At 56.5% G+C, this 19898-nt stretch overlaps 1 protein-coding gene across 4 annotated transcripts in view; it reads left to right on the top strand.

The window, feature by feature from the left end:
* SNX8 (sorting nexin 8) overlaps positions 1–19621 on the top strand; it is a 47914-nt gene extending 28293 nt beyond the window's left edge. For 3 of the 4 annotated variants that reach the window (XM_047839019.1, XM_047839016.1, XM_047839018.1), the window contains 10 exons: positions 5203–5393; positions 8334–8451; positions 8716–8837; positions 10700–10780; positions 11901–12061; positions 12550–12682; positions 15654–15722; positions 17379–17528; positions 17903–18052; positions 19456–19621. In XM_047839019.1, the coding sequence (XP_047694975.1) occupies positions 5203–5393; positions 8334–8451; positions 8716–8837; positions 10700–10780; positions 11901–12061; positions 12550–12682; positions 15654–15722; positions 17379–17528; positions 17903–18052; positions 19456–19566 (1286 nt within the window). In that variant the 3' untranslated portion in view covers positions 19567–19621. The remainder of the gene's footprint in view (positions 1–5202; positions 5394–8333; positions 8452–8715; positions 8838–10699; positions 10781–11900; positions 12062–12549; positions 12683–15653; positions 15723–17378; positions 17529–17902; positions 18053–19455) is intronic. The other variant, XM_047839017.1, reaches the window with a different exon arrangement.
* Positions 19622–19898: the final 277 nt, after the last annotated feature.

Raw genomic sequence — 19898 nt, 5'->3', positions numbered from 1 at the left:
TTTTGCTGGTTGTAGAATTCTCGGTTGACCGTTCTGTCTTCTGGCGCTTTGCATGTGCCGTCGCACTGCCTTGCGGCCTCCGTGGCTTCTGAGAAGTGAGCTGTTCGTCTTGCCCGGTTGCTGATCTCCTGGTGCTTTCAAGAATTTCTCTTGGTCTCTGGACACAGAACGGTGCAGTTTGAACCACGCAGTTGTGACCTGTCTAGTTGTGAATCTTTCTATCTTGGGCGTGTTTTTTTTGGGTTCCTGGATTTTAAAAATCAAATTTGGGAAAAATTTGGCAGTTCATTCACCTATTCTTCCTGATCCTCTCTCCTGGGCCGCTCATGTTGTTGATGATGATGGTACAGCCGGTGGTGTTGGTACAGTCGGTTTTGTTGTTGGTGCAGCCGGTGATGTTGGTACAGGTTGCTGAGGGGCTGTTCGTTCTTCTTCATTCTGTTTTCTTTCTGTCCTCCACACCGGACAGTCTCAGTTGACCTGTCTTCAGGTTTGCTGATTCTTCCCTCTGCCCACTCAGATCTGCTATTGAACCTTGCTTGTGAATTTTCCATTTTGTTTATTGAGCTTCTTGACTCCAGAATCTTTTCCCGCTCCTCTTGTACAACTTTGGTCTGTTTATCCATATTTTCTATTGCTGGGACTGCTCTCCTCCTTTGCATTAGTTCTTTATTTTATTATTATTTTTAATGTTTTTATTTATTTTCGAGAGACAGAGCATGAGCAGGGGAGGGGCAGAGAGAGAGGGAGACACAGAATCTGAAGCAGGATCCAGGCTCTCCTGAAGTCGGACGCTCAACCGACTGAGCCACCCAGGCGCCCCTCCTTCAGTTCTGTTGAATGAGTTCAATGCCTGGCCTTTCTCAGACAGTTTCTGGTGGTGGTTTTTCCCTGTGTTTGGCTGTACTGTCTTACTTCTTTGCGTGTCTTGTAAACTTCAGTTGTGAACCTGACAGTTTAAATAATATAACGTGACAGCTCTGGGGAAATCACATTTTCCTCCTTCCCCAAGGTGTTGCTGCCGACCATTGTAGATTTATTTAATGACCTCTCAGAACGAATTCTGTAAAGTTTCTCGTGTGAGTTTTGTGTGGCTGCTCTAACAAAGCAGCACACATGGGGTGGCTTGAAACAACAGGAACGTGTTGTCTCCCGGCCCTGGAGGCCCCACGTCTGAGATCCAGACATGGGCAGGGCTGTGCTCCCTCTGAACCCTGTAGGGGAGGGTCCTTCCTGCCTCTCCCAGCATGTGGTTGAGGCTGCCAGGGTGTTCTTGGTCTGTGGCCGTGTCCCTTCGGTCTCTGCCTCCGTTGCCATGTGCCCACCCGCGCGTGTCAGGTGCCTCTGGGTCTTTGTGTGGTCTTCCCTTTTCTTATGACAACTGCAGCCATACTGGAGGAAGGGCCTCCCTACTCCAGTATAGCCTCAATTTCACTAATTATTGCATCAATAAATGTGCCCGGGATTGCCACAGACCTTCAATTCCCAGTGTCCTCAAAGAGCTGGTTCTGACCATTTTTGCTTCTGTAGAAGAGAAGACTCTTCCATTTACTGATGTTGCCTTTTATATTTAAGGCGTGTAGAATTGTCATTACCTGCCATACAATTCACTCATTTAAAGTGTACAATACAGTGTCGTTGGTGTGTTCACGGGGTCGTGCACCCATTGCCACGATCACCTCTGGAGCGTTTTATCGTCTCCCTGAGAAACCCCCTATTTACCAGTAGTCACTGCTCATTTCTCCAGGCATGGCCCCCCCTGCCCCCAGCTCCAGGCAGGCATCCGTTTGCTTTGTTTCTGTAGGTTTGCCTCTTCTGGAGATTTCCTGTGGACGGACTCATCCCCTGCATGGATTAGTTCACTTCCCCTGAGGTTTTCAAGGTTTACCCATCTTGTAGTGTGAACCTGTTCTTCATTCCTTTCCACGGCGGAAGGAAAGATGAACCACTTTTATTTACCCCCTCACTGTTGATGGGCGCTTGGGGTTCTCCACTCCTTGGCTCTCACACCTGGTGCTGCTGTGGGCATTTGTCTCCAGGTCTCTGTATGGGCACACGTTTTCATCTGGCTCGGGTGTATTTCCAGGAGGGGACCTGCTGGGTCATATAGCGGCTCCGCCTCTGACACCGAGGAAGTGGCCGACTGTTTTTGCCTCGCGTAAGCCTCTGCCAGCATGAGCGAGACTTTTCTGCACCCTTGCCAATGCTCACTGGTCTTTTTTTTTTTTTTAATTAGAGCCGTCACAGTGGGTGGTATCTCACTGTGGCTGTGATTTGCATTTCCGTGCCGGTTAATGGTGTTGAGAATCTTTTTATGTGCTTACTGGCCACTGGTATATCTTTGGAGGGATGTGTATGCAAATGCTTTGCCCATTTTAAAATTGGGTTATTTCTCTCTCTGTCTCTCTCTTTTTTTTTTCTAGTGCGTTGTAAGAGTTCTTTGTATATTTCAGATACCAGTACCTTCTCAGATACATGATTTGCACATCTTTTCTCTGATAAAAATGTTCTTTCTCCATTACCTTTTAACTTGATTATTTCCTGTTTTTCCACATATTCTGTGCTCTGGTTACCTAAGACTTTGTTTTCCCTCCAGACATGCTACCTTTCACTCGTGAAAGTGTAGTAAATATCAGTAAATAGTCATTCGGCCAGCTTTCCTTCAGTGCCCTTCCAAGTGCCAGGCTCCCCCACAGCCAGCATGCATCCAGAGCAAAGCTGAGGGCGTCTGTGTCCCCCGAGTTCGTGTCCTGGTGCTGTGTCTGGGCCCCCTGGCTCATTACCTGGGTGCTATTAAAGTTAAGTCACGGTGTATTCCAGTTCGCCCTGGAGTTTAGATCCTCATAGATTGTGCCCGGCAGTGGGAACGCTTGGTAGCCACGAGCTGAATGGGTACTGCTGAGCCCAGTGTCCCTGTGTTGTTCGTCACTCACTTGAGTGAGTACTTGAGACACGCGTGCTGTCTCGTTGACCCAGGGTATGTGTGGTCCCTGGAGACTGGGTCAGCACAGTTCTAAGGCCACCAGAATAGTTTCACATGGAAAGGGGCTGGGTTTTAGGATGGGAGAACAGGTACTGTCTGAAGCTGTGGTCTCCACATTTTGGCCATTAAGATATTGGGGACTCTTGATGTACACATACCTCATACACATATATACACACGTATACACATTCGTGCAATATACGCACACCATGTACGTATATGGTCGTGCACGTGCTCACTACTCACATTTTTATACACACGCTTGCAAATGCACACCTGTACACATGTACACCCCTGTATATATACATACACACTCATGTACATGTGCATTGATACACATACAGACTCGTGTACGTATATACTCATACACACTAGTGTACACATACGTACACACCCATGTACACACACACTCACATGCTTATATACAGACACTGGCACATACACTTGAACACATGTATATCCCCCCATCTACACATACACACTCGTGCACATGTGCATTGATACACATACATAACCCATGTACACATATACACAGTAGTGTATACACACATACACACACATGTACGTCCCCCCCCCATATACACATAAACACACACACTCAGGTTCACACACATATACATACCCACGTACATATATACTCTTACACGCACACACTCAGGTATATACACACACTTGCACACACATTTATACACATGTACACACACACTTGTATACACATATACTCGTGTACATATATTCACCCACTCGTACACACACATACACATTTGCACATGTAATACGCATGCAAATATATGCACACATATCTATACACACATGTTTTAGTAAGTTACATGCACGCACTACTCTAATATTACGTTACATGTGTTATGATATCACAAGAATATAAGTTTGAAAACAAGGGAACAAAATGCAGATAGAATTATTAATATTTTCTTCTTGCGCCCTGGTGGATTGTTTTGACCCTAGGATACGTGTCCTCACTTGGGAGCTTACTGCTTGTAGAGCACATAATATTTAGTTTTCGTGTGGACTTTTTATGAGGCCCTTGGGGTTCCCAAGTAAGCATTAAGGCCTTAGTTTATTTTTTTTCTTAAGCTTTAAGGTCAATTAAAAGCAGCTACGTTTTAAATTCTAAAATGCTGAGTAATTTCAGAGATGAAAGTAATCTGGCCATTAATTCTGTTTAGAATGTAAACCAGAATCTTAAAGTGTTATTTTAAGAAGTAAATCATAAAAAAGCGAAATAACCACGTTGTAGAAAATTTTGAAAAAGAAAAAAATGTACACTTTGTTGTGGTTATTTATAGCAATAGCAATGTTGATCAGACTCTGACCTCCTCTCCCACTATGGGATATCTTTATCATGTACGTAGCGTATGTACGTATACATATATTTTAACATTTGTCTTGAGAGAGCACGAGAGCATGCGTGCTTGGGCAGGGGAGGGCAGAGAGAGGGAGAGAGAATCTCAAGCAGACTCCACACTCAACACAGAGCCCGATGTAGGGCTTGATCCCATGACCCTGGGATCATAACCTGAGCCGAAACTGAGTCGGACCCTCCACCAACTGAGCCTCCCAGGAGCCCCTATTACAGGTTTTAACCGAAAAGAACTCTTTTTCTTTCAAACTCTATACTAAAAGCCAAACTGACTTTTTCCTGTGACTTCCGTGTTTTTTAGCCTGTAATCTCTCGGACCTGTGTTTTGCTGCTTTGTGAGTGATGTGTAAAGAAGCTGAGGTTTGAGGGCCTAATTCTTTGACTTGTGTGATCAGGAACCATGGCTCTAAGCAAGATGTGGGTTTTTACCTACATGGAATTGGAATCATTGCTTTGGCATGTGACGTCATGTGTGTTCACTGTGGAAACGGTGGGAGAGAGAAATTCTACGGCTCTTAGTTTTAACCTCCTTTTCGACTCCAGAGAAAAGGAGGGCTCTTTTGCACGTAACTTGTGAATAGTTCACTTTCTTCTATTCCCAGGTTGAAAACTAGACCTGACTGGTCCTGGAAAGGGGGGCGTGTCTGCTGATTCACGAGCGGGTGGGCGCCTCATGGCGTGGGGACTTTTCGGGGCACAAGCTCCGCGGCCTGAATGAACGGGGGTGATGTGGCCACAGTCCACGTGCGAAGCTAGCACGCGGCGGGGGCAGGCCCGCCGTGGCACCCTCTGCTTCCGAGCAGCCGTTTTTATCGGCCGGTCGCCTTGTCCCCTCCAGACTTGCCAGCGCCCCAGGTCAGCGAGCGGAGGGACCCACACCCCAGTCGAATGCAGATGCCGCAGGGGAACCCGCTGCTGCTTTCGTACACCCTGCAGGAGTTGCTGGCCAGGGACACCGTGCAGGTGGAGCTCATTCCCGAGAAGAAGGGCCTCTTCCTGAAGCATGTGGAATACGAGGTTTCCAGCCAGGTAAGGGGCAGAGCGCGCGCGCGTGTGTGTGTGAGTGCGTGCGTGTGTGTGTGTGTGTGTGTGTGTGTGTGTGTGTGTGTGTGTTGGGAGGAGGTGGGGAGGGGCGGGGACACGTTAGGGCAGGGGTATGAGGCGGAGAAGGACCGCAGAGAGTCTGCGCTGGGCTTAAAGGTGAGACCCAAAACTCGACGCTCAGAGCCAGGGTGCCCAACAGACGTCTTCAGAGCCTGCGTGTGCGTGTCCCTGGGTCCTGTTCTGGCTCAGCCACACCCCTAGCCCAGCCCGCTCCCCTCTTCCCTGCGTCTGGGATGCTGCTTCGTAGGAGCTCACTCGTCTTCTGAGCACAAGGTGCGGGCACACGCCGGCCTGGGAGTGGTTTTGTAGTAACTGGGAAATCCTGAGGATAGAGTGGGGGCTTCCGGCGGCGAATCCAGTTTGGAGGGCAGGACTGGTGTGTCCGCCTCATCCCCGCTAAGGACGCCGTCTGCCCTGTTATCCTGCCCGCCGATATCGGACTTCACGAGGCGTCTGGCACCAGGACTGCGAGTCTGCATGGACTGATATCCCTGTCCCTCTGTCCTCTTTCTAAATCCCGGTGCCGTTAGAATAAATACTGGGGGCGGGTATGTGTGTCTGTTCTCTTTCTATATCCCAGTGCTGTTAGGATAAACATTGGTGGGGGGAGGGCTTTATTCTTCTGAAACTGAGGAGTAAGTCATTGACAAGCCGACAGCATCCCTGGGTCTTGTGCAGCCCCTCTGTGTCGGGGGGATGTGCAGGGACAGGTAGAGCAGGGCCGCACCGGCGAGAGGGCCGCCCTGGTGACGGGGCCCCGCCACTGTCAGGCTTCGGTCGTCATCCAGGGAGGAAGTGCGTTTTCCGAACCGAACGGCCGTGTGCATGTGCCATGGGAATCCAGAATCACATGGTGGTTTCTTTCTTTCCTTTTTTTTTTTTTTTTTAATGTTTTTATTTATTTTTGTGAGAGAAGGAGTGAGCAGGGGAGGGGCCGAGAGAGAGGAGAGAGAGAGAATCCCAGGGAGGCTCTGCATTCAGTGCAGAGTGCTCGAACTCATGAAACGTGAGATCTTTTTTTTTTTTTTTTTTCAACGTTTATTTATTTTTGGGACAGAGAGAGACAGAGCATGAATGGGGGAGGGGCAGAGAGAGAGGGAGACACAGAATCGGAAACAGGCTCCAGGCTCTGAGCCATCAGCCCAGAGCCTGACGCGGGGCTCGAACTCCCAGACCGCGAGATCGTGACCTGGCTGAAGTCGGACGCTTAACCGACTGCGCCACCCAGGCGCCCCTGAAACGTGAGATCTTAACCGGAGTCGAAATCAGGATGGACCCTTAACTGACTGAGGCACCCAGGTGCCGCTGTATTTTTTTGTTTTTTTTTTTTAATGTTTTCATTTATTTTTGAGAGAGAGCAGGTGAGGGGCAGAGAGAGAGGGGGACAGAGGATCCAAAGCAGGCTCCAGGCTCTGTGCTGTCAGCACAGAGCCCAACGTGGGGCTCTAGCCCGTGAACCGAGAGATCATGACCTGAGCCAAAGTGGAACCAACTGAGCCACCCGGGCGCCCCAGGAATCACAGGGTTTTTGTTTCATGGTGTTTCCAAGCTGCGGTCACCGAGGCCTGTGAGTAAACTTAGTTCTCCCATGCCCGTGGGTGCCATTCCCCCAGGTGACGGCGCATCAGAGGGGCGTGAGGTTGGGCTTCTGGCCCTTTCTGTCTCAGTAACGTAATTCCTTAAGCATGTGTGTCGTCTCGTAAGGAGGCAGCCCTGCCGGGCGGAGGGATCAGCCTGCAGGTGTTCAGGCAGAGGGGCCACGCGTTTTGTCCTGCATCCCGCTCGCCAGAGGCTGGGGCAGATCCAGAGGGGGTGCAACACATGCAGTCCCCAGCACGTGGCACAACTGACTGTGTTTTTCTTCATGTAGCATGTTTAATTTTTTTGTAGACTTTAGGGGGTAGTTTTAGATTCACCGCAACATTGAGCTGAATGGACAGAGATTTCCCGTAATTCCCCGCTCCCCCCCAGACTCCCCCATTATCGGTGTCCCCCAGATGGTGGATTTGTCACAGTCGGTGACCCCACACTGACACGCTGTTATCACCCGGAGTCTGTGGTTCACGGGAGGGTCCCTCTGGGTGGGTGCACGTTCTGTGGGTTTGGGCGAACGTGGGACGGCAGGTGTCCACCGTCCCGTGTCTCTCGCGCTGTTCGCCTCCCTAAAAGTCCCCTGTGCTCCCCGTGCTCCTCCCTCCGCCCTGAGCCCGGGCAGCCCCTGTCTTCTGTCTGCGCAGCTCTGCCTCTTCCAGGACGTCCTGTCGTTGGAATCACCCGGCCTCTCTCACTCCACAGTATCATTTACCACCAGGGCAGCTTGTATACTTCCCAGGCTAGCGGCTCGTGCGCGTCCGTCGCGTGGGCCCTTCCAGTAGGTCCAGGTCGCGCCTCTGTCGCGTGGATCCCTCGTGGCGCCCGCGGTTTTATCTGCCACGGGGCAGACGGACTTGCAGTCGGACGTCCGCTCCGTCCGCCCCCCTCGTCGGGGTCTGGTCTGCGTCGGCTGCTGGGCCCGGGACGCCGTCACGCTGGTCGCACCGGTGTTGGGGCGTGTGTGGGAGGACGGCCCCGGCCCCCAGTGGGGAAGGCCTCCGGCCCGAGCGCTGCCTTTGAGGGTGGGGTGGGTGTCAGCTTTGCGGCTGAGCGCTCCGTGAAGACCGCGGTGGGGGCTGGACGTGAGGCCTGAGCCGCGCGGCGCCGGGAGGGAGGAGGGCGCCCGTCCTCGCCGTGGAGGCCCCGTGAGCGGGGATGAGGCCGCGCGTCGCGCGGGCTCCGTCTCGGGGCGGGGGGGATGGGAGGGAGGGGAGCGGTGACCCGGGGAGGTTTCCGGCGTCGGGCGTGAGCGTGGGCCCTCTTGTCTTCTAGCGCTTCAGGTCCTCCGTGTACAGACGGTACAACGACTTCGTGGTTTTCCACGAGATGCTGCTGCAGAAGTTCCCCTACCGCATGGTGCCGGCCCTTCCGCCCAAGAGAGTGCTGGGAGGTAGAGCGGGCTCGGGCGGGGGCCGGGGCGCCCGGTGCGAGACGTGCGCAGGAAGGCCGGGGCCAGCTAGGGTGGGTGCCGCGGACCCCCTCGTTCCCCACTGGTGGCGCCCAGCGCTCCCGCTGGGGACCGGCGAGGGGCGGCTAATGTGGGCTACGACAGAAGGGACCCGGGCTTTTCCCGGCACGTTTCCGGACGGCCGGGGAGGTGGGGGCGGGGGGCATGGCGCAGGCTGCCGGCCGACCCCTCGCTCTCGGTCTGCAGCCGACCGCGAGTTCATTGAGGCCCGGCGCAGGGCCCTGAGGCGCTTCATTAACCTGGTGGCCCGGCACCCCCCGTTCTCCGAGGACGTGGCCCTCCGGCTCTTCCTGTCCTTCAGTGGCCCGGTGAGTATCACTCTGCTGTGGGTGCGCCCCGAGGCTCCCCGCGTGAGTGGGGTTCCTAAGCGTGCTTGTTCTCCTGCCCTCCTCGTTTGGGGGCCCTCGGGGAGTCTGCTGCCCTCGTGGTGCCAGGAGTGACATCTGCTCTCCTCCCAGATCACGGGGGTGTAACGTTACGAGGCGCCCCTGGCTTTGGCTTGGCAGGATTTTGTGTATCCAGGTAGAGGGTTCTCTGCACGGTCGCCGTGGGCACTGAGGCTCGGTCACAGAGGCTCTGTTTGGGAGGGGTTACGGAAATGCTCGAGACCCCAGATCAGGACGAGCGATTTCTGGGAAGCGAAAAGAGCCACCTTAAGTACCACTGGAAGGCTGAGTTGAGTTATATATTTTTTTAATGTTTATTTTTGAGTGAGAGAGAGAGAGAGAGAGAGAGAGAGATAGAGTACGCACACAAGGGAGGGGCAGAGAGAGAGGGGAACAGAGGATCCCAAGCAGGCTCCAGGCTCTGAACCTTCAGCACAGAGCCCAACACGGGGCTCCATCTCACGAAGCGTGAGATCGTGGCCTGAGCCGAAGTTGGACGCTTACCCGACTGAGCCCCCCAGGAGTCCCCTGAGCTGAGTCTTTCTAGGGGAGCTGCAGCATAGACCTTCGTGCCGGGACTGTCTCCACGTGGACGTTAGTTTCAGTTAGAAACCAGGCGGCCGTGGGCGTCCCTCTGCTGTCTTGCAGTGTCCTTGTTCACAGTTGTGGAGGAAGTCACTGCCTGGTCCCCAGGGTGGCCAGCTCCGCCTAGGAAGAGGGTGGGGTGGGGGTGGGGCTCCAACACGGTAGCTTTCCCTTCCCCAGGGACCTAGGAGGGGCTCGATCCCACACTCCCTTCCCCTGCAGGAAGATGAGACACACCGAGACCCTCCTTGAGAAGGCCGCTGGCTTTCCCTCTATGCCAGCCAGGGGATACCTATCACCTTTGCCTCTTTTATGGGACCTAAAGCAGTCGTTCAGGGGACGTTTCTGTGACTACCTGCCCTTGAGCTGGGAGTGTGGGTCTTCTGAACGCTGGGTGGACAGGTTGCTTTAGAGCAGGGATCTTCATTGCCACAAGAGGAACGTGGTGGGACGTGGGAGCTGTACACGGCTCACGACGGGAGGCTGCTCCTAGACGTGGAGCCATACGGCGCCCCCATTCTAGAGGCATGAGGCTCCTCTGACCCCTTGTTCTCACACAGGTAGAGTGTCCCTATGGCCTCCTTGACTCTTTCCTCTGGTAAAACGAGAGAATTGGGCCAGAGGGTCTTCAGGGCCTCTCTGAAATTCTAGAATTCCTTGACCCACAAACAGCTGCATGTTAGGATCTTTGCCTGTGTTTCCCGTGGCTCTTTGTGGGTCCTTGACGTGGACTGCCACGGAGGCCTGCTGTCAGAGGGCCGGGCTGGGCCCCTGTGTGCTGCCCACCAGCTCTCCCGGGGCTCCGTGGGCCTGGGGCCCGTGGGTCTGTGTGCAGGGAGGAAGAGACCTCGTCTCTGGTCCCTGTGCCCCACGTGGGTGGGACCTAGAGGATGTGACGAGCCCGACAGCAGCACGGACGCCGTCCCTGCCGTGTGCGTGCGGTCTCTGTTTCCTGGAGACAGGTCTCCCCTCCGGAGCTGCCGTTAGGTCAGGCTTTCCTGTCTGTGGACGGCCGTCCTGAAGGTGGAGGTCAGTGGAGAAAAGTCCGGGAAGAGATTCTGGATACTTACGTGAGAGCAGATCCGTGGAAACCTGGCTCTCTGGAGGAGGGACTACATCCTGCCTTTCGCTGACTTAATGGGTCCCAGGCAGACGCTGCTGCGGCTGGTGGATGTGGCGTTTCTGTCTTCCTTTCGCAGGACGTGCAGAACAAGCTGAAGGAGTCGGCTCAGTGTGTTGGAGACGAGTTCATGAGCTGCAAGCTGGCTCCTCGGGCCAAGGTACCGCTCCCGCCGCCACACTCGCCCCCCCAACCAGGGCGGCGACCGCGTACCAGCTACCGCCCTGGGCCTCCCCCGCGTGCTGGAGACGACACGAAGGCCCGCGGCGCGGTTACTCATCGGCTCTCCTTTCAGACAGCGGGTGTGCCGCCCATTTCCCAGATGGGGAGACAGGCTCAGAGAGGCTGTCGTCTGGCAAGGTCCCAGACTTCTGAGCGGCCTGCCCGGACGTGACTGAGGCTTTTTGTGATTCGGGCAGACACTGGCTTCGTCACTAGCTTCTCGGATTTCAGGGGAGTGATTGTCACATTGGTTTATTTTAAAATTTAGTCTGTTCTTTTTTTCAAAAAGAATTGAGGTAGCTGTTGGCTAGCTTTTTTCCTTTCCTTTTTTAAATTTTTTGATGTTTATTTTGAGAGACAGCGAGCCAGAGCGATTGGTGAGGGGCAGAGAGAGGGAGAGAGAGGATCTCAAGCAGGCTCTGCATTGTCAGCACAGAGCCTGGCGCGGGGCTCGATCCCACAGACCGCGAGATCGTGACCTGAGCTGAAACCAAGAGTCGGACGCTCAGCTGACTGAACCCCCGGGCGGCCCTCCTTTCTTGTTAAACTGCTTCTCCGTACAGAAATACATGTATCTTACCTTCATTTCATTCCCTAAGCAGCCCGTTTTGTAAGCATTATCTAGTTAATGTTACGGTAAACGATGGTTAATATTAACGGGTAGTTAACAGTAAAGCTGGTGAGAAGTTGATTCTTGGGGGAAAGTGAGGGCCCCTGGGAAGCCCTGCCTCGAGGGAAGGGTTAGGACTTTGTGATTGTCACTCTGAGCTTGAGGATTAGTCCTTGAAGGTTAGTACAGGGGTGTGTTTCGGCAGGACGTCAGTTTGATCCGGCTTCAGCGGACACTAGGGGCCACTCCGCTTCGTGTCCGTGGTGTGTGGGTGATGATGGGCTGTTTCTTTCCTGGACCAGAAGGGAGGCCCAGCGAAGTGCCCCCGTGGCCTGGCGTCTGGGCTCACAGGCTGCTCAGTGGGTACCGTTCTTCCCCTGCCGACGGTCGTCTTTTCCCCAAGGCACTTCACGGCCTGTAACCCACGGCCTTCTCTCCTCCCTGTCAGGACTTCCTCCCAGCCGACATCCAGACTCAGTTCGCTGTCAGCCGGGAGCTCATTCGAAACATCTACAACAGCTTCCACAAGCTTCGCGACCGGGCCGAGCGGATTGCGTCGAGGGCCATCGACAATGCTGCTGACCTCCTCATCTTCGGGAAGGAGCTGAGGCAGGTGCCCCCAGCTCTGCAGGGCTCGGTCAGGTGGGGAGGGGCCTGCCGACGTCCAGGCAGAGGTGTTTGCCCAGAATCCCCTCCGTTCTGACCTGGTTCGCTTTGGAAGGGGGAAGCAGAGAGTTGGGGAAATGGTCAGTGATGTTAGGAAGAGGAAAACTGAGGCATTTAGGCAGGGAAACGTGGATCCCTCAATACGTGAGTGTGCACCAGTATGTCACACGTGTGTCACATGTATGTCACACGTTCTCCCGAGGTCTGGACTAGATCTGAGAAGGGGTCGATTTCACTTGGAAAAGGACACTGAGGGCTGTTGTCAGCATGACTCCGCCCTCCCCCGCAGGCGCTGGGGGTTGCTGGCTGGGACTGGTCCCGAGGTCTGGGGGAGGGGCTGAGGCCCGGCCTGGGTCACGGGTTGTCGTGGCGGACGGCCAGGTCAGCTCCCAGGCCTTGAGTGTCTTGTCGTCCGTCTCTTTTTTCCCTAGTGCTTTAGGGTCTGATACGACCCCGCTCCCCTCCTGGGCCACTCTGCACAGTAGCACGTGGGGGTCCCTGAAACAGGCACTGAAAGGCCTGTCCGTTGAATTTGCACTGCTCGCCGACAAGGCCGCCCAGCAGGTGAGTGAATTTGTTCTCCACGGTGTCCGTTCCGAAGAACATTCTGTACCTGGGGAGCACACGCAGGACATCTTCTCACATGCACTTCAGAGGTCAGAGTCTGCGGCGAGTGGATTGCCGGGCCCCGCGGGAACTGCACATCCCCGTCAGTTCCGAGCGGCTTCCCGTGAGCCGTTGACTCTGAAGAGGGTTGCTGATGACGAAGACAGATGGGGTCTGATCTTCGGAGGGTTGACTCTGCTGAAATCAGACGCTGTAACTGCCCTGGCAAACGTAATCTCTGACTTCCTCAGACACCTGTGGGTGGACCAAATAGTTTCCGCTGTGCTGTCCCAGCCAGCAAGTATTTGGCCCCTCGGTCACCTAAGAGAACAACGAGTAAGCTGCAGCACCCCGCGAGAGCCCCCTCGTACCCCCCAGATACCCAGTTAGACTCCGGAAATGTTTCCGCCATCCACACGGGTGCGGTGTGGTCGTTGGGGATCGATTGGAAGGTGCGGTGTTCACTGACAGCCGGAAAGGCTCATCTGGGTGCTTTTATGCTGTAAAACTGCTACATGACTTTGAGGGTGAGCATTTGCTGCCCAGTTCTTGGGGAAACGGTCTTTCCCTAACCATCTAAAACCGTCTAAAAACGGTAGATGGTTTTAAATAAATTAAAATGATGTACTTGGGAAAGCCTTGCTGCCTCAGACGCAAAGCTCCTTAGTAGCAAGCCGGAGAACACAGTGACGGTGGCCGATCCCCAAGCGTGGAATTGGGGGATTTTCAGGCTTCACGTGGGGCCCTCAGGGGCCCAGGATATCTCTGAGTGTTGAAGAAGGGATCTGATCTTGTTGCGGGTAGGGAAAGTCCCGGGTTTTCTTCCTCTGTGGTTCTGGTGCCTGTGTGTTCCCATTAGAAACTGGGGTTGGCGTTTCTCGGAATTGGTGCCGGGCCCAGTCCGTGTCCAGGTCTGCGTGGCGCCCACATTTCCACCGTGGGGAGGATCGGGCACGTGGTGTTGGAGGTGTGGCCGCGTGGAGAGGGAGCCTGCTCGGTGCGCGGCCGGTGTCTTGTGGTGGGACGTGGCTCAGGTCCCTTTGTTTTTTTTTTTAAATTTTTTTTTTTTTCAACGTTTATTTATTTTTGGGACAGAGAGAGACAGAGCATGAACGGGGGAGGGGCAGAGAGAGAGGGAGTCACAGAATCGGAAACAGGCTCCAGGCTCTGAGCCATCAGCCCAGAGCCCGACGCGGGGCTCGAACTCACGGACCGCGAGATCGTGACCTGGCTGAAGTCGGACGCTTAACCGACTGCGCCACCCAGGCGCCCCATGGGTCCCTTTGGTCTCGGGCCTGTGTCTGGTCCGTGAAAAGGAGGGGGCTGGATGAAGTCATTAAAACACTTCTCATTTAACCTGTTGAACTTTCCTCACAGCTGATTGTAAAACGGAAAAGTGAAGTTATCCTGGTTGCGGGGATCCTGGGCCCCAGACAGCTCCTTCTTCAACAAGTAGCCTCGTGGCAGGGGTGGGGGTGTGTGTGGGGTGCACCGTGAGCCCCCCGAGGTCACGCAGAACGCGGGGTGGAAATTCCAAACTCTGTCGTCTCCGGTGGTTTCCGACTGAGATTTGGATGTTGGGTTTCTGCGTTTGAAGAGGGAGACAGGGTTCGGGCTTCTGATGTGCAAGTTCGTAGTTTGAAGTTCCCCCCCGGCTCCGAGATTCTCTGATATCTCACGGAGGCTGCTTTGAAATGCGACGTCTGAGGAAGTGCCACTTCCTGAATGTTGCTCTCTGTCCGCGGTGGTTTTCACGGTGAAGTGGAATTAGTGTCGTCTTAATGTGAAAGTGGATCAGAGGCCCATCAGGACTTTGATCCAGCACAGCCGGGGTTCTAGTCACTCTGGCCGTGTGAGCAAAGGCATGCGAGGGAGGGTTTTCCTCACTCTGTCTCCATGCGTCCTGGCTTTGTTCTCTGCAGACCGTGAGGAGATCTGCATCACCGCAGCCCAGCGAGACCGCTGAGACCCAGAGCGGGCCGTTTTCCTGCGGACAGGATGGCGGTGTGGGGTCTCACGCGTTGGGGCATCAGACTAGAACGAGGCCCTGGGAGCCAGGGACGCGAGCAGGAATGACCCTCAGGCCCTCCTACTACTAGAAGGGTTGGGGGAGGCTCCATTCTCCTGGGCCCCCCTGCCCACTCAGGAAGGAACGGGGCACCTGTGGATCTCTGGTGTTTTCCTTTCCAGGTTTTAAAAGACTGAAACACTGCTATTTTCCTGTAACCTTACTGGCTGGAATCTTGGCTCTGGGCGTGGGTTGGAGTGGCCTGGAGCCTCTGAGGTCATCGGGCTGGAGTCCTGGGGTTCCCTGAGTCGGCCGCAGAGCGTGGGCCGAAACCGTTGGCTCGCGGTGCGGTGCTCGTAACCCCCTCAGACACGTCCTTCTATTCGCTTCTTCACACCTTCTGCCGCCACTGGGCCTGATGTGCGGTTTATGAGAGGCGCTCTTCATGCTCTGCCACAGCTGGAGCTCTAGAGGTCGTAAAAGGCCTCATTTTCGTGAGGAGCCGGTGCTGCGCCTGGGCGAGGTGCTCGGCAAGTGTTGGGAGCTGAAGGACGTAAGCCGTGCTGTAGCCCTTCGGGACACGTGGCCGTGAAAACAGTGTTAGCATTGGGTGTTCCCAGGAGGCCAGCCTGGCCCCAACTGCGACCGTGGCTTTGGCGGGCCGCGAGGCCCAGTGGTGTTGAGCGGCGAGCGCAAGCGGACGGGTGACCTTGGAGGCCCAGGACGTAGCTCTCGCCTAGCCGCTGGCTTCTCTGGCTCCCCTGCCTTGTGTGGGGGGCTGTCGTGTGGGAAGGGGGCTCTTCTGCAGAGCTGGCTGGTGGCCGTGGGGGGAGGGCCGGCTCAGGCCTGCAGATGGGAGGCCGTGGCCGGGCCTCTGGGTCCCGTGGTGCTCGGTGTTGGTCACCCACCCTTGTTTTCTAGGGCAAACAGGAAGAGAATGACGTGGTGGAGAAGTTGAACCTCTTCCTGGATTTGCTGCAGTCCTATAAAGTGAGTCCGGCTGTTCCTTGGCCAGGGACGGAGCTGTTGAGAAGTCTCCCGTGAACTTTCAGGGCTTGACTCCGGGGGGAGTGGGAAAAGAGCCGTGAAGCCAGGGCCGAGGAGGGAAGACCGTGGGTGGTCTCGGCGGGCACTGCAGGGGTTCCGGCTGTGGCCCGGCAGGCGTGCGGCAGGCCTCTGGCTTGCCTTGGTCTGCCCATGGAGGGTGTGTGGGTGTGTGCACATGCACACATACACGTGAGTGTAGGCTCACGTGAGTGCGTGTGTATAGGTAGGCGTGCATGTGTATGTGAGTGTGCGTGTGTATGAATGTGCATGCATGTGTGCATGCATATGTGTATGTGTGTTCACGTATGTACGTGAACCTGTGCGTGTGTGTGAATGTACCTGAACGAGTGTACGTGTGTATGTGTTAGGGTATCTGTGTATATATGTATCTGTGTGTACATGTGAATGTGTGTGCACACGTATTAATATGTGTACCAGTGTACGTGTTTGCATGCACACGTGTGCACGTAGTGTGCATTTTTGCGTGTGTATGCATGCACGCCTATACGTGTGTGCACGTGTGTGTGTGTGAGAGCACGCGTGAATATGCTAGGTCCTTACAGATACCGTGAGGGGCTGGCCTGGTGCTGAGGGAGCTTGCCCCTTCCACGGGCAGAGATTCCAGGAAGTCTGACTGCAGACTTCCTAACTGTTGCAGCACTGGTGACAGGCTGGATTGCCTGTGAAGCCAGAGAATCCTTCTTGCTGAGCTCAAGGAGAGGGGGCCTAGTACTTTGAGGAATGTTCCGAAGGGATTTGTCTGTTAAGTTGGATGGTAGCCAGGCAGCCTCGAAGTCCCAGCACTGGTTCAGTGGCCGATATTTCCCACAAGACTCCTGATTGAGGTTATTTTAGGGCTGCAGGGAAATGCCCGTGCAGCTTCCTTTTGGAGACCGGTCTCTGTGCTGCCGGAGGCACACGGCGTTCTGACACTGGGCTGCGTGACAGGCCGAGGTCCGTTGCTGTCCCGGCGCTCTGGCATCTTCTCTGTGGACAGGCGCTGTCTTCTGTGTGGTTTTGGTTTGTGGTGCCGACTGGCACTGCGACCCCTCTTGGTTCGACCCCGGGCCTGGCCCCAAGCCGCTCTGTGCCGTGAACACTTCCTGGGCAGGGAGGGAGAGAGTGTGTGCCTGAGCCTTTTCTGAGGCGGGAGGGGCTGGAGTGTGAACGGCGTGGAGGGAGAGGCTCCAGTGTGAATGGCTTGGAGGTGCTCGAGTGTGAACGGTGCGGAGGGAGGGATTCGAATGTGAACGGCGCGGAGGGAGACGCTCGCGTGTGAACGGCGCGGAGGGAGAGGCTCGCGTGTTAATGGCGCGGAGCGGGGTCTCGAGTGTGAATGCCGGAGGGAGGGCTGGGGTATGAACGGCGGAGGGTGGAGGGAGGGCTGGAGTGTGAACGGCGTGGAAGGAGACCCTCGCGTGTGAACAGCGCGGAGGGAGAGGCTCGCGTGTGAATGTCGCGGACTCGGAAGCCCGCGTCTGTTGCATAGTCTCCTTCCCGTGCTCCCTTTCACCTGCTGGCTCCCACGGTGGGGGGCGGGGGGGACGGCTCCGGGTCCCTTCCCGCTGGGGGCCGAGCACGGTGCACCTCCCTCCACAGGACCTGTGCGAGCGGCACGAGAAGGGCGTGCTGCACAAGCACCAGCGGGCCCTGCACAAGTACAGCCTGATGAAGCGGCAGATGATGAGCGCCACTGTGCAGAGCCGGGAGCCCGACTCCGTGGAGCAGCTGGAGTCCCGCATCGTGGAGGTGGTCCTGGCGCGGGGGGTGGGGGGAGGGGGCGTGGGCGGCCTGGGTCTGCCCCGCTGGGCTGCGCTGGGCTGCGCGCCCGGCCTGGTGGCCCCCCGGAGCTGGACTTCCGGCCCGTCCTTGGCTGGCTCTCGTGCTGCCCGGACGTCGCTGCCCTGTGCTGGGGTAGCCGGCGGCGGGAGGGCCGCCCCGCCACGCCCAGAGCGGTGCTTTGTGCTTAACCCAACGGAGCCACCCAGGCGCCCCCGGAGCGGTGCCGTCCGGATGCCCGGTTGGCATGAGTGGCTGGCGTTTCCCTCGGCGGTGGTGCGGGGCGGGGCGCGGCGCCCCGCGGTGCGCGCCACCCGGTGCAAGGGCGCCTCCTTCCCGTGCAGCAGGAGAACGCGATCCAGACGATGGAGCTCCGGGGCTACTTCTCCCTGTACTGCCTCCACCAGGAGATGCAGCTGGTCCACGTGTACCTGCCCCTCACCTCCCACATCCTCGGTGCCTTTGTCAACTCTCAGATCCAGGGGCACAAGGAGGTGGGTCTGCGTGCCAGCACCTTTCTGCCTGCAAGTCTGGCACCCTGCAGCTGGCCCGGCAGGGTCACCGGGAAGGGCAGGGAGCTGGGGGGGCGAGAGGGTGGGCACGGGACCTTTCAGCCCGCCTCGCTCACATCTGCTAGTCTCACACGGAGCCTGAACTGCAGGGGTGAAGTTGTCCACGCCATTCTCGGGGGAGGGGACGGGACTGTGGGAGGCAACGAAGGAAGCATTTCTCTTCTCCCGGAGGAGTTTCAGAGTCGGGGTAAAGCAGAGCGTCCCCCAGAACTGAGTGAGACAAGAGACGGTGGGGAATCAGTCAGAGGAGGCAGGGGGTCGCTTCCTGAAGACCCCTGGTCAGCGTCCTCCAGATGGCGGCTTATAAACGGGGATGAAGCGCTGTGCTTGTCCTGAGGCTTGGCAAGCCGCGCTGACACCTGCCTGGCCCCCGTGACCCAGAGCCGTGTTGCGCTAGCCAGGCTTGGACTCTTTGCTTCTCAGATGGGGCCGGGTGTGTCCTCTCCGGACAGCCTGGAAGGCTGGGTGTCTGCAGGGTTGAGGAAATTTGTAAACGGTTCTCGGGTGGTTCTGCTTTTGCTGGTGCTGCCTTCAGACATCGTGTGTTCCGGGTTCCTTCGACGCCTTTAGTTAGCCCTGGGAGCGCAGTCACCTGCTCAGGGGTCCTTGATAACAGTGGGGGAGCTTGGGCCACAGCTTGTAGAGCCCCGGCTCCGTGCCTGTTGGAGCTCTGCGGCCTTGGTCATGTCCTTGAACCTCCACGATCACCTGGGGACCCGGAGGGCGATGGGCTGCAAGCAGCTGGGGTCTGGGGCTGTGCTGGGCGCACGGAAGACTACAGCGTCCCTGTCCCCAGGGACCACACTGACCAGTGGGGGGTGAGGGGGGCCATCCTGACTCAGCCAGCCAGGGAGGAATGGGCTTCTCCCGGACCGGGTAGATGTGTGTGGAGCCCACATGTGGGGTGGGTATGGTTCTGTCTGGACGGACAGCGCATAGCAGGAGCTCAGGTGTGCAGTCCATAACACTCGCGAACGACATCTTGGAGGCAGGGTGAGGGGCTAGAAGGTGGAGGCTGTCAGTCCGGTCGGGGGCATTTGTGAATGAGCGTCTCAGCGGGCAGCTCAGTCTCTGCTCTAGAACCAGTCATGCTGGAAACACCCGGACGGCTTGTCGTGGTGGACTTCGGATTCCCCTTATGCCAAGCCATCCGAGGCGGAAGGGGATGAGAGCAGGCAGCGGAGGGGCCTGTGGCGCCGGGGGCAGTGGCCGGGGTCTCCGGGTGGGCTGTGTCGGGCTTCTAGGGGTTTTGCGGGGAACGGACACACTGGGGCGTGTCGCCGGCTCGTGGCCTGTCTCAACCTGGGACACTCCCTCTTCTCCAGATGAGCAAGGTGTGGAACGACCTGAAGCCCAAACTAAACTGCCTCTTCGCTGGACCCAGCGGCTCTCCGACTCCACCGAGGCTCCCGCAGGACGGCGTGTCTCCTCGCTAGTGCCAGATGCCTGGGGCGGGAGCTCCGGGCGGCCTCACTAAAACCTCTTTCCAAATGGCGTGTTCCTGTTTAATTCCCTCCAGATAGTGGCTGCCCCCCACCCCCCGCGGGGTCCCCGGTGTCTGACTGACCCCCAGGCCCAGTGGGGCCGGGGTTTGGGTGCTCCCCTTGTGGGGAGTGGGGCTGAGGATGTGACCCCAGGCCTCTGAACATCCACGAGGGCCGGAGGCCATGGGGGTCTGCTCAGCTGTCCTGGGCCCCGCCCGACGCTGCACTGTGCCTGAGCCTGGCGGTCAAGAGTTAAGGTTCCCTGGAAAGGTCTTCTCTGATTC

This window comes from Prionailurus viverrinus, chromosome E3, assembly GCF_022837055.1.
Source record: "Prionailurus viverrinus isolate Anna chromosome E3, UM_Priviv_1.0, whole genome shotgun sequence".
Classification (NCBI taxonomy): Eukaryota; Metazoa; Chordata; class Mammalia; order Carnivora; family Felidae; genus Prionailurus; species Prionailurus viverrinus.
The sequence above is the reverse complement of the archived record's forward strand: the minus strand, read 5'-3'. Positions and strand labels throughout refer to the sequence as shown.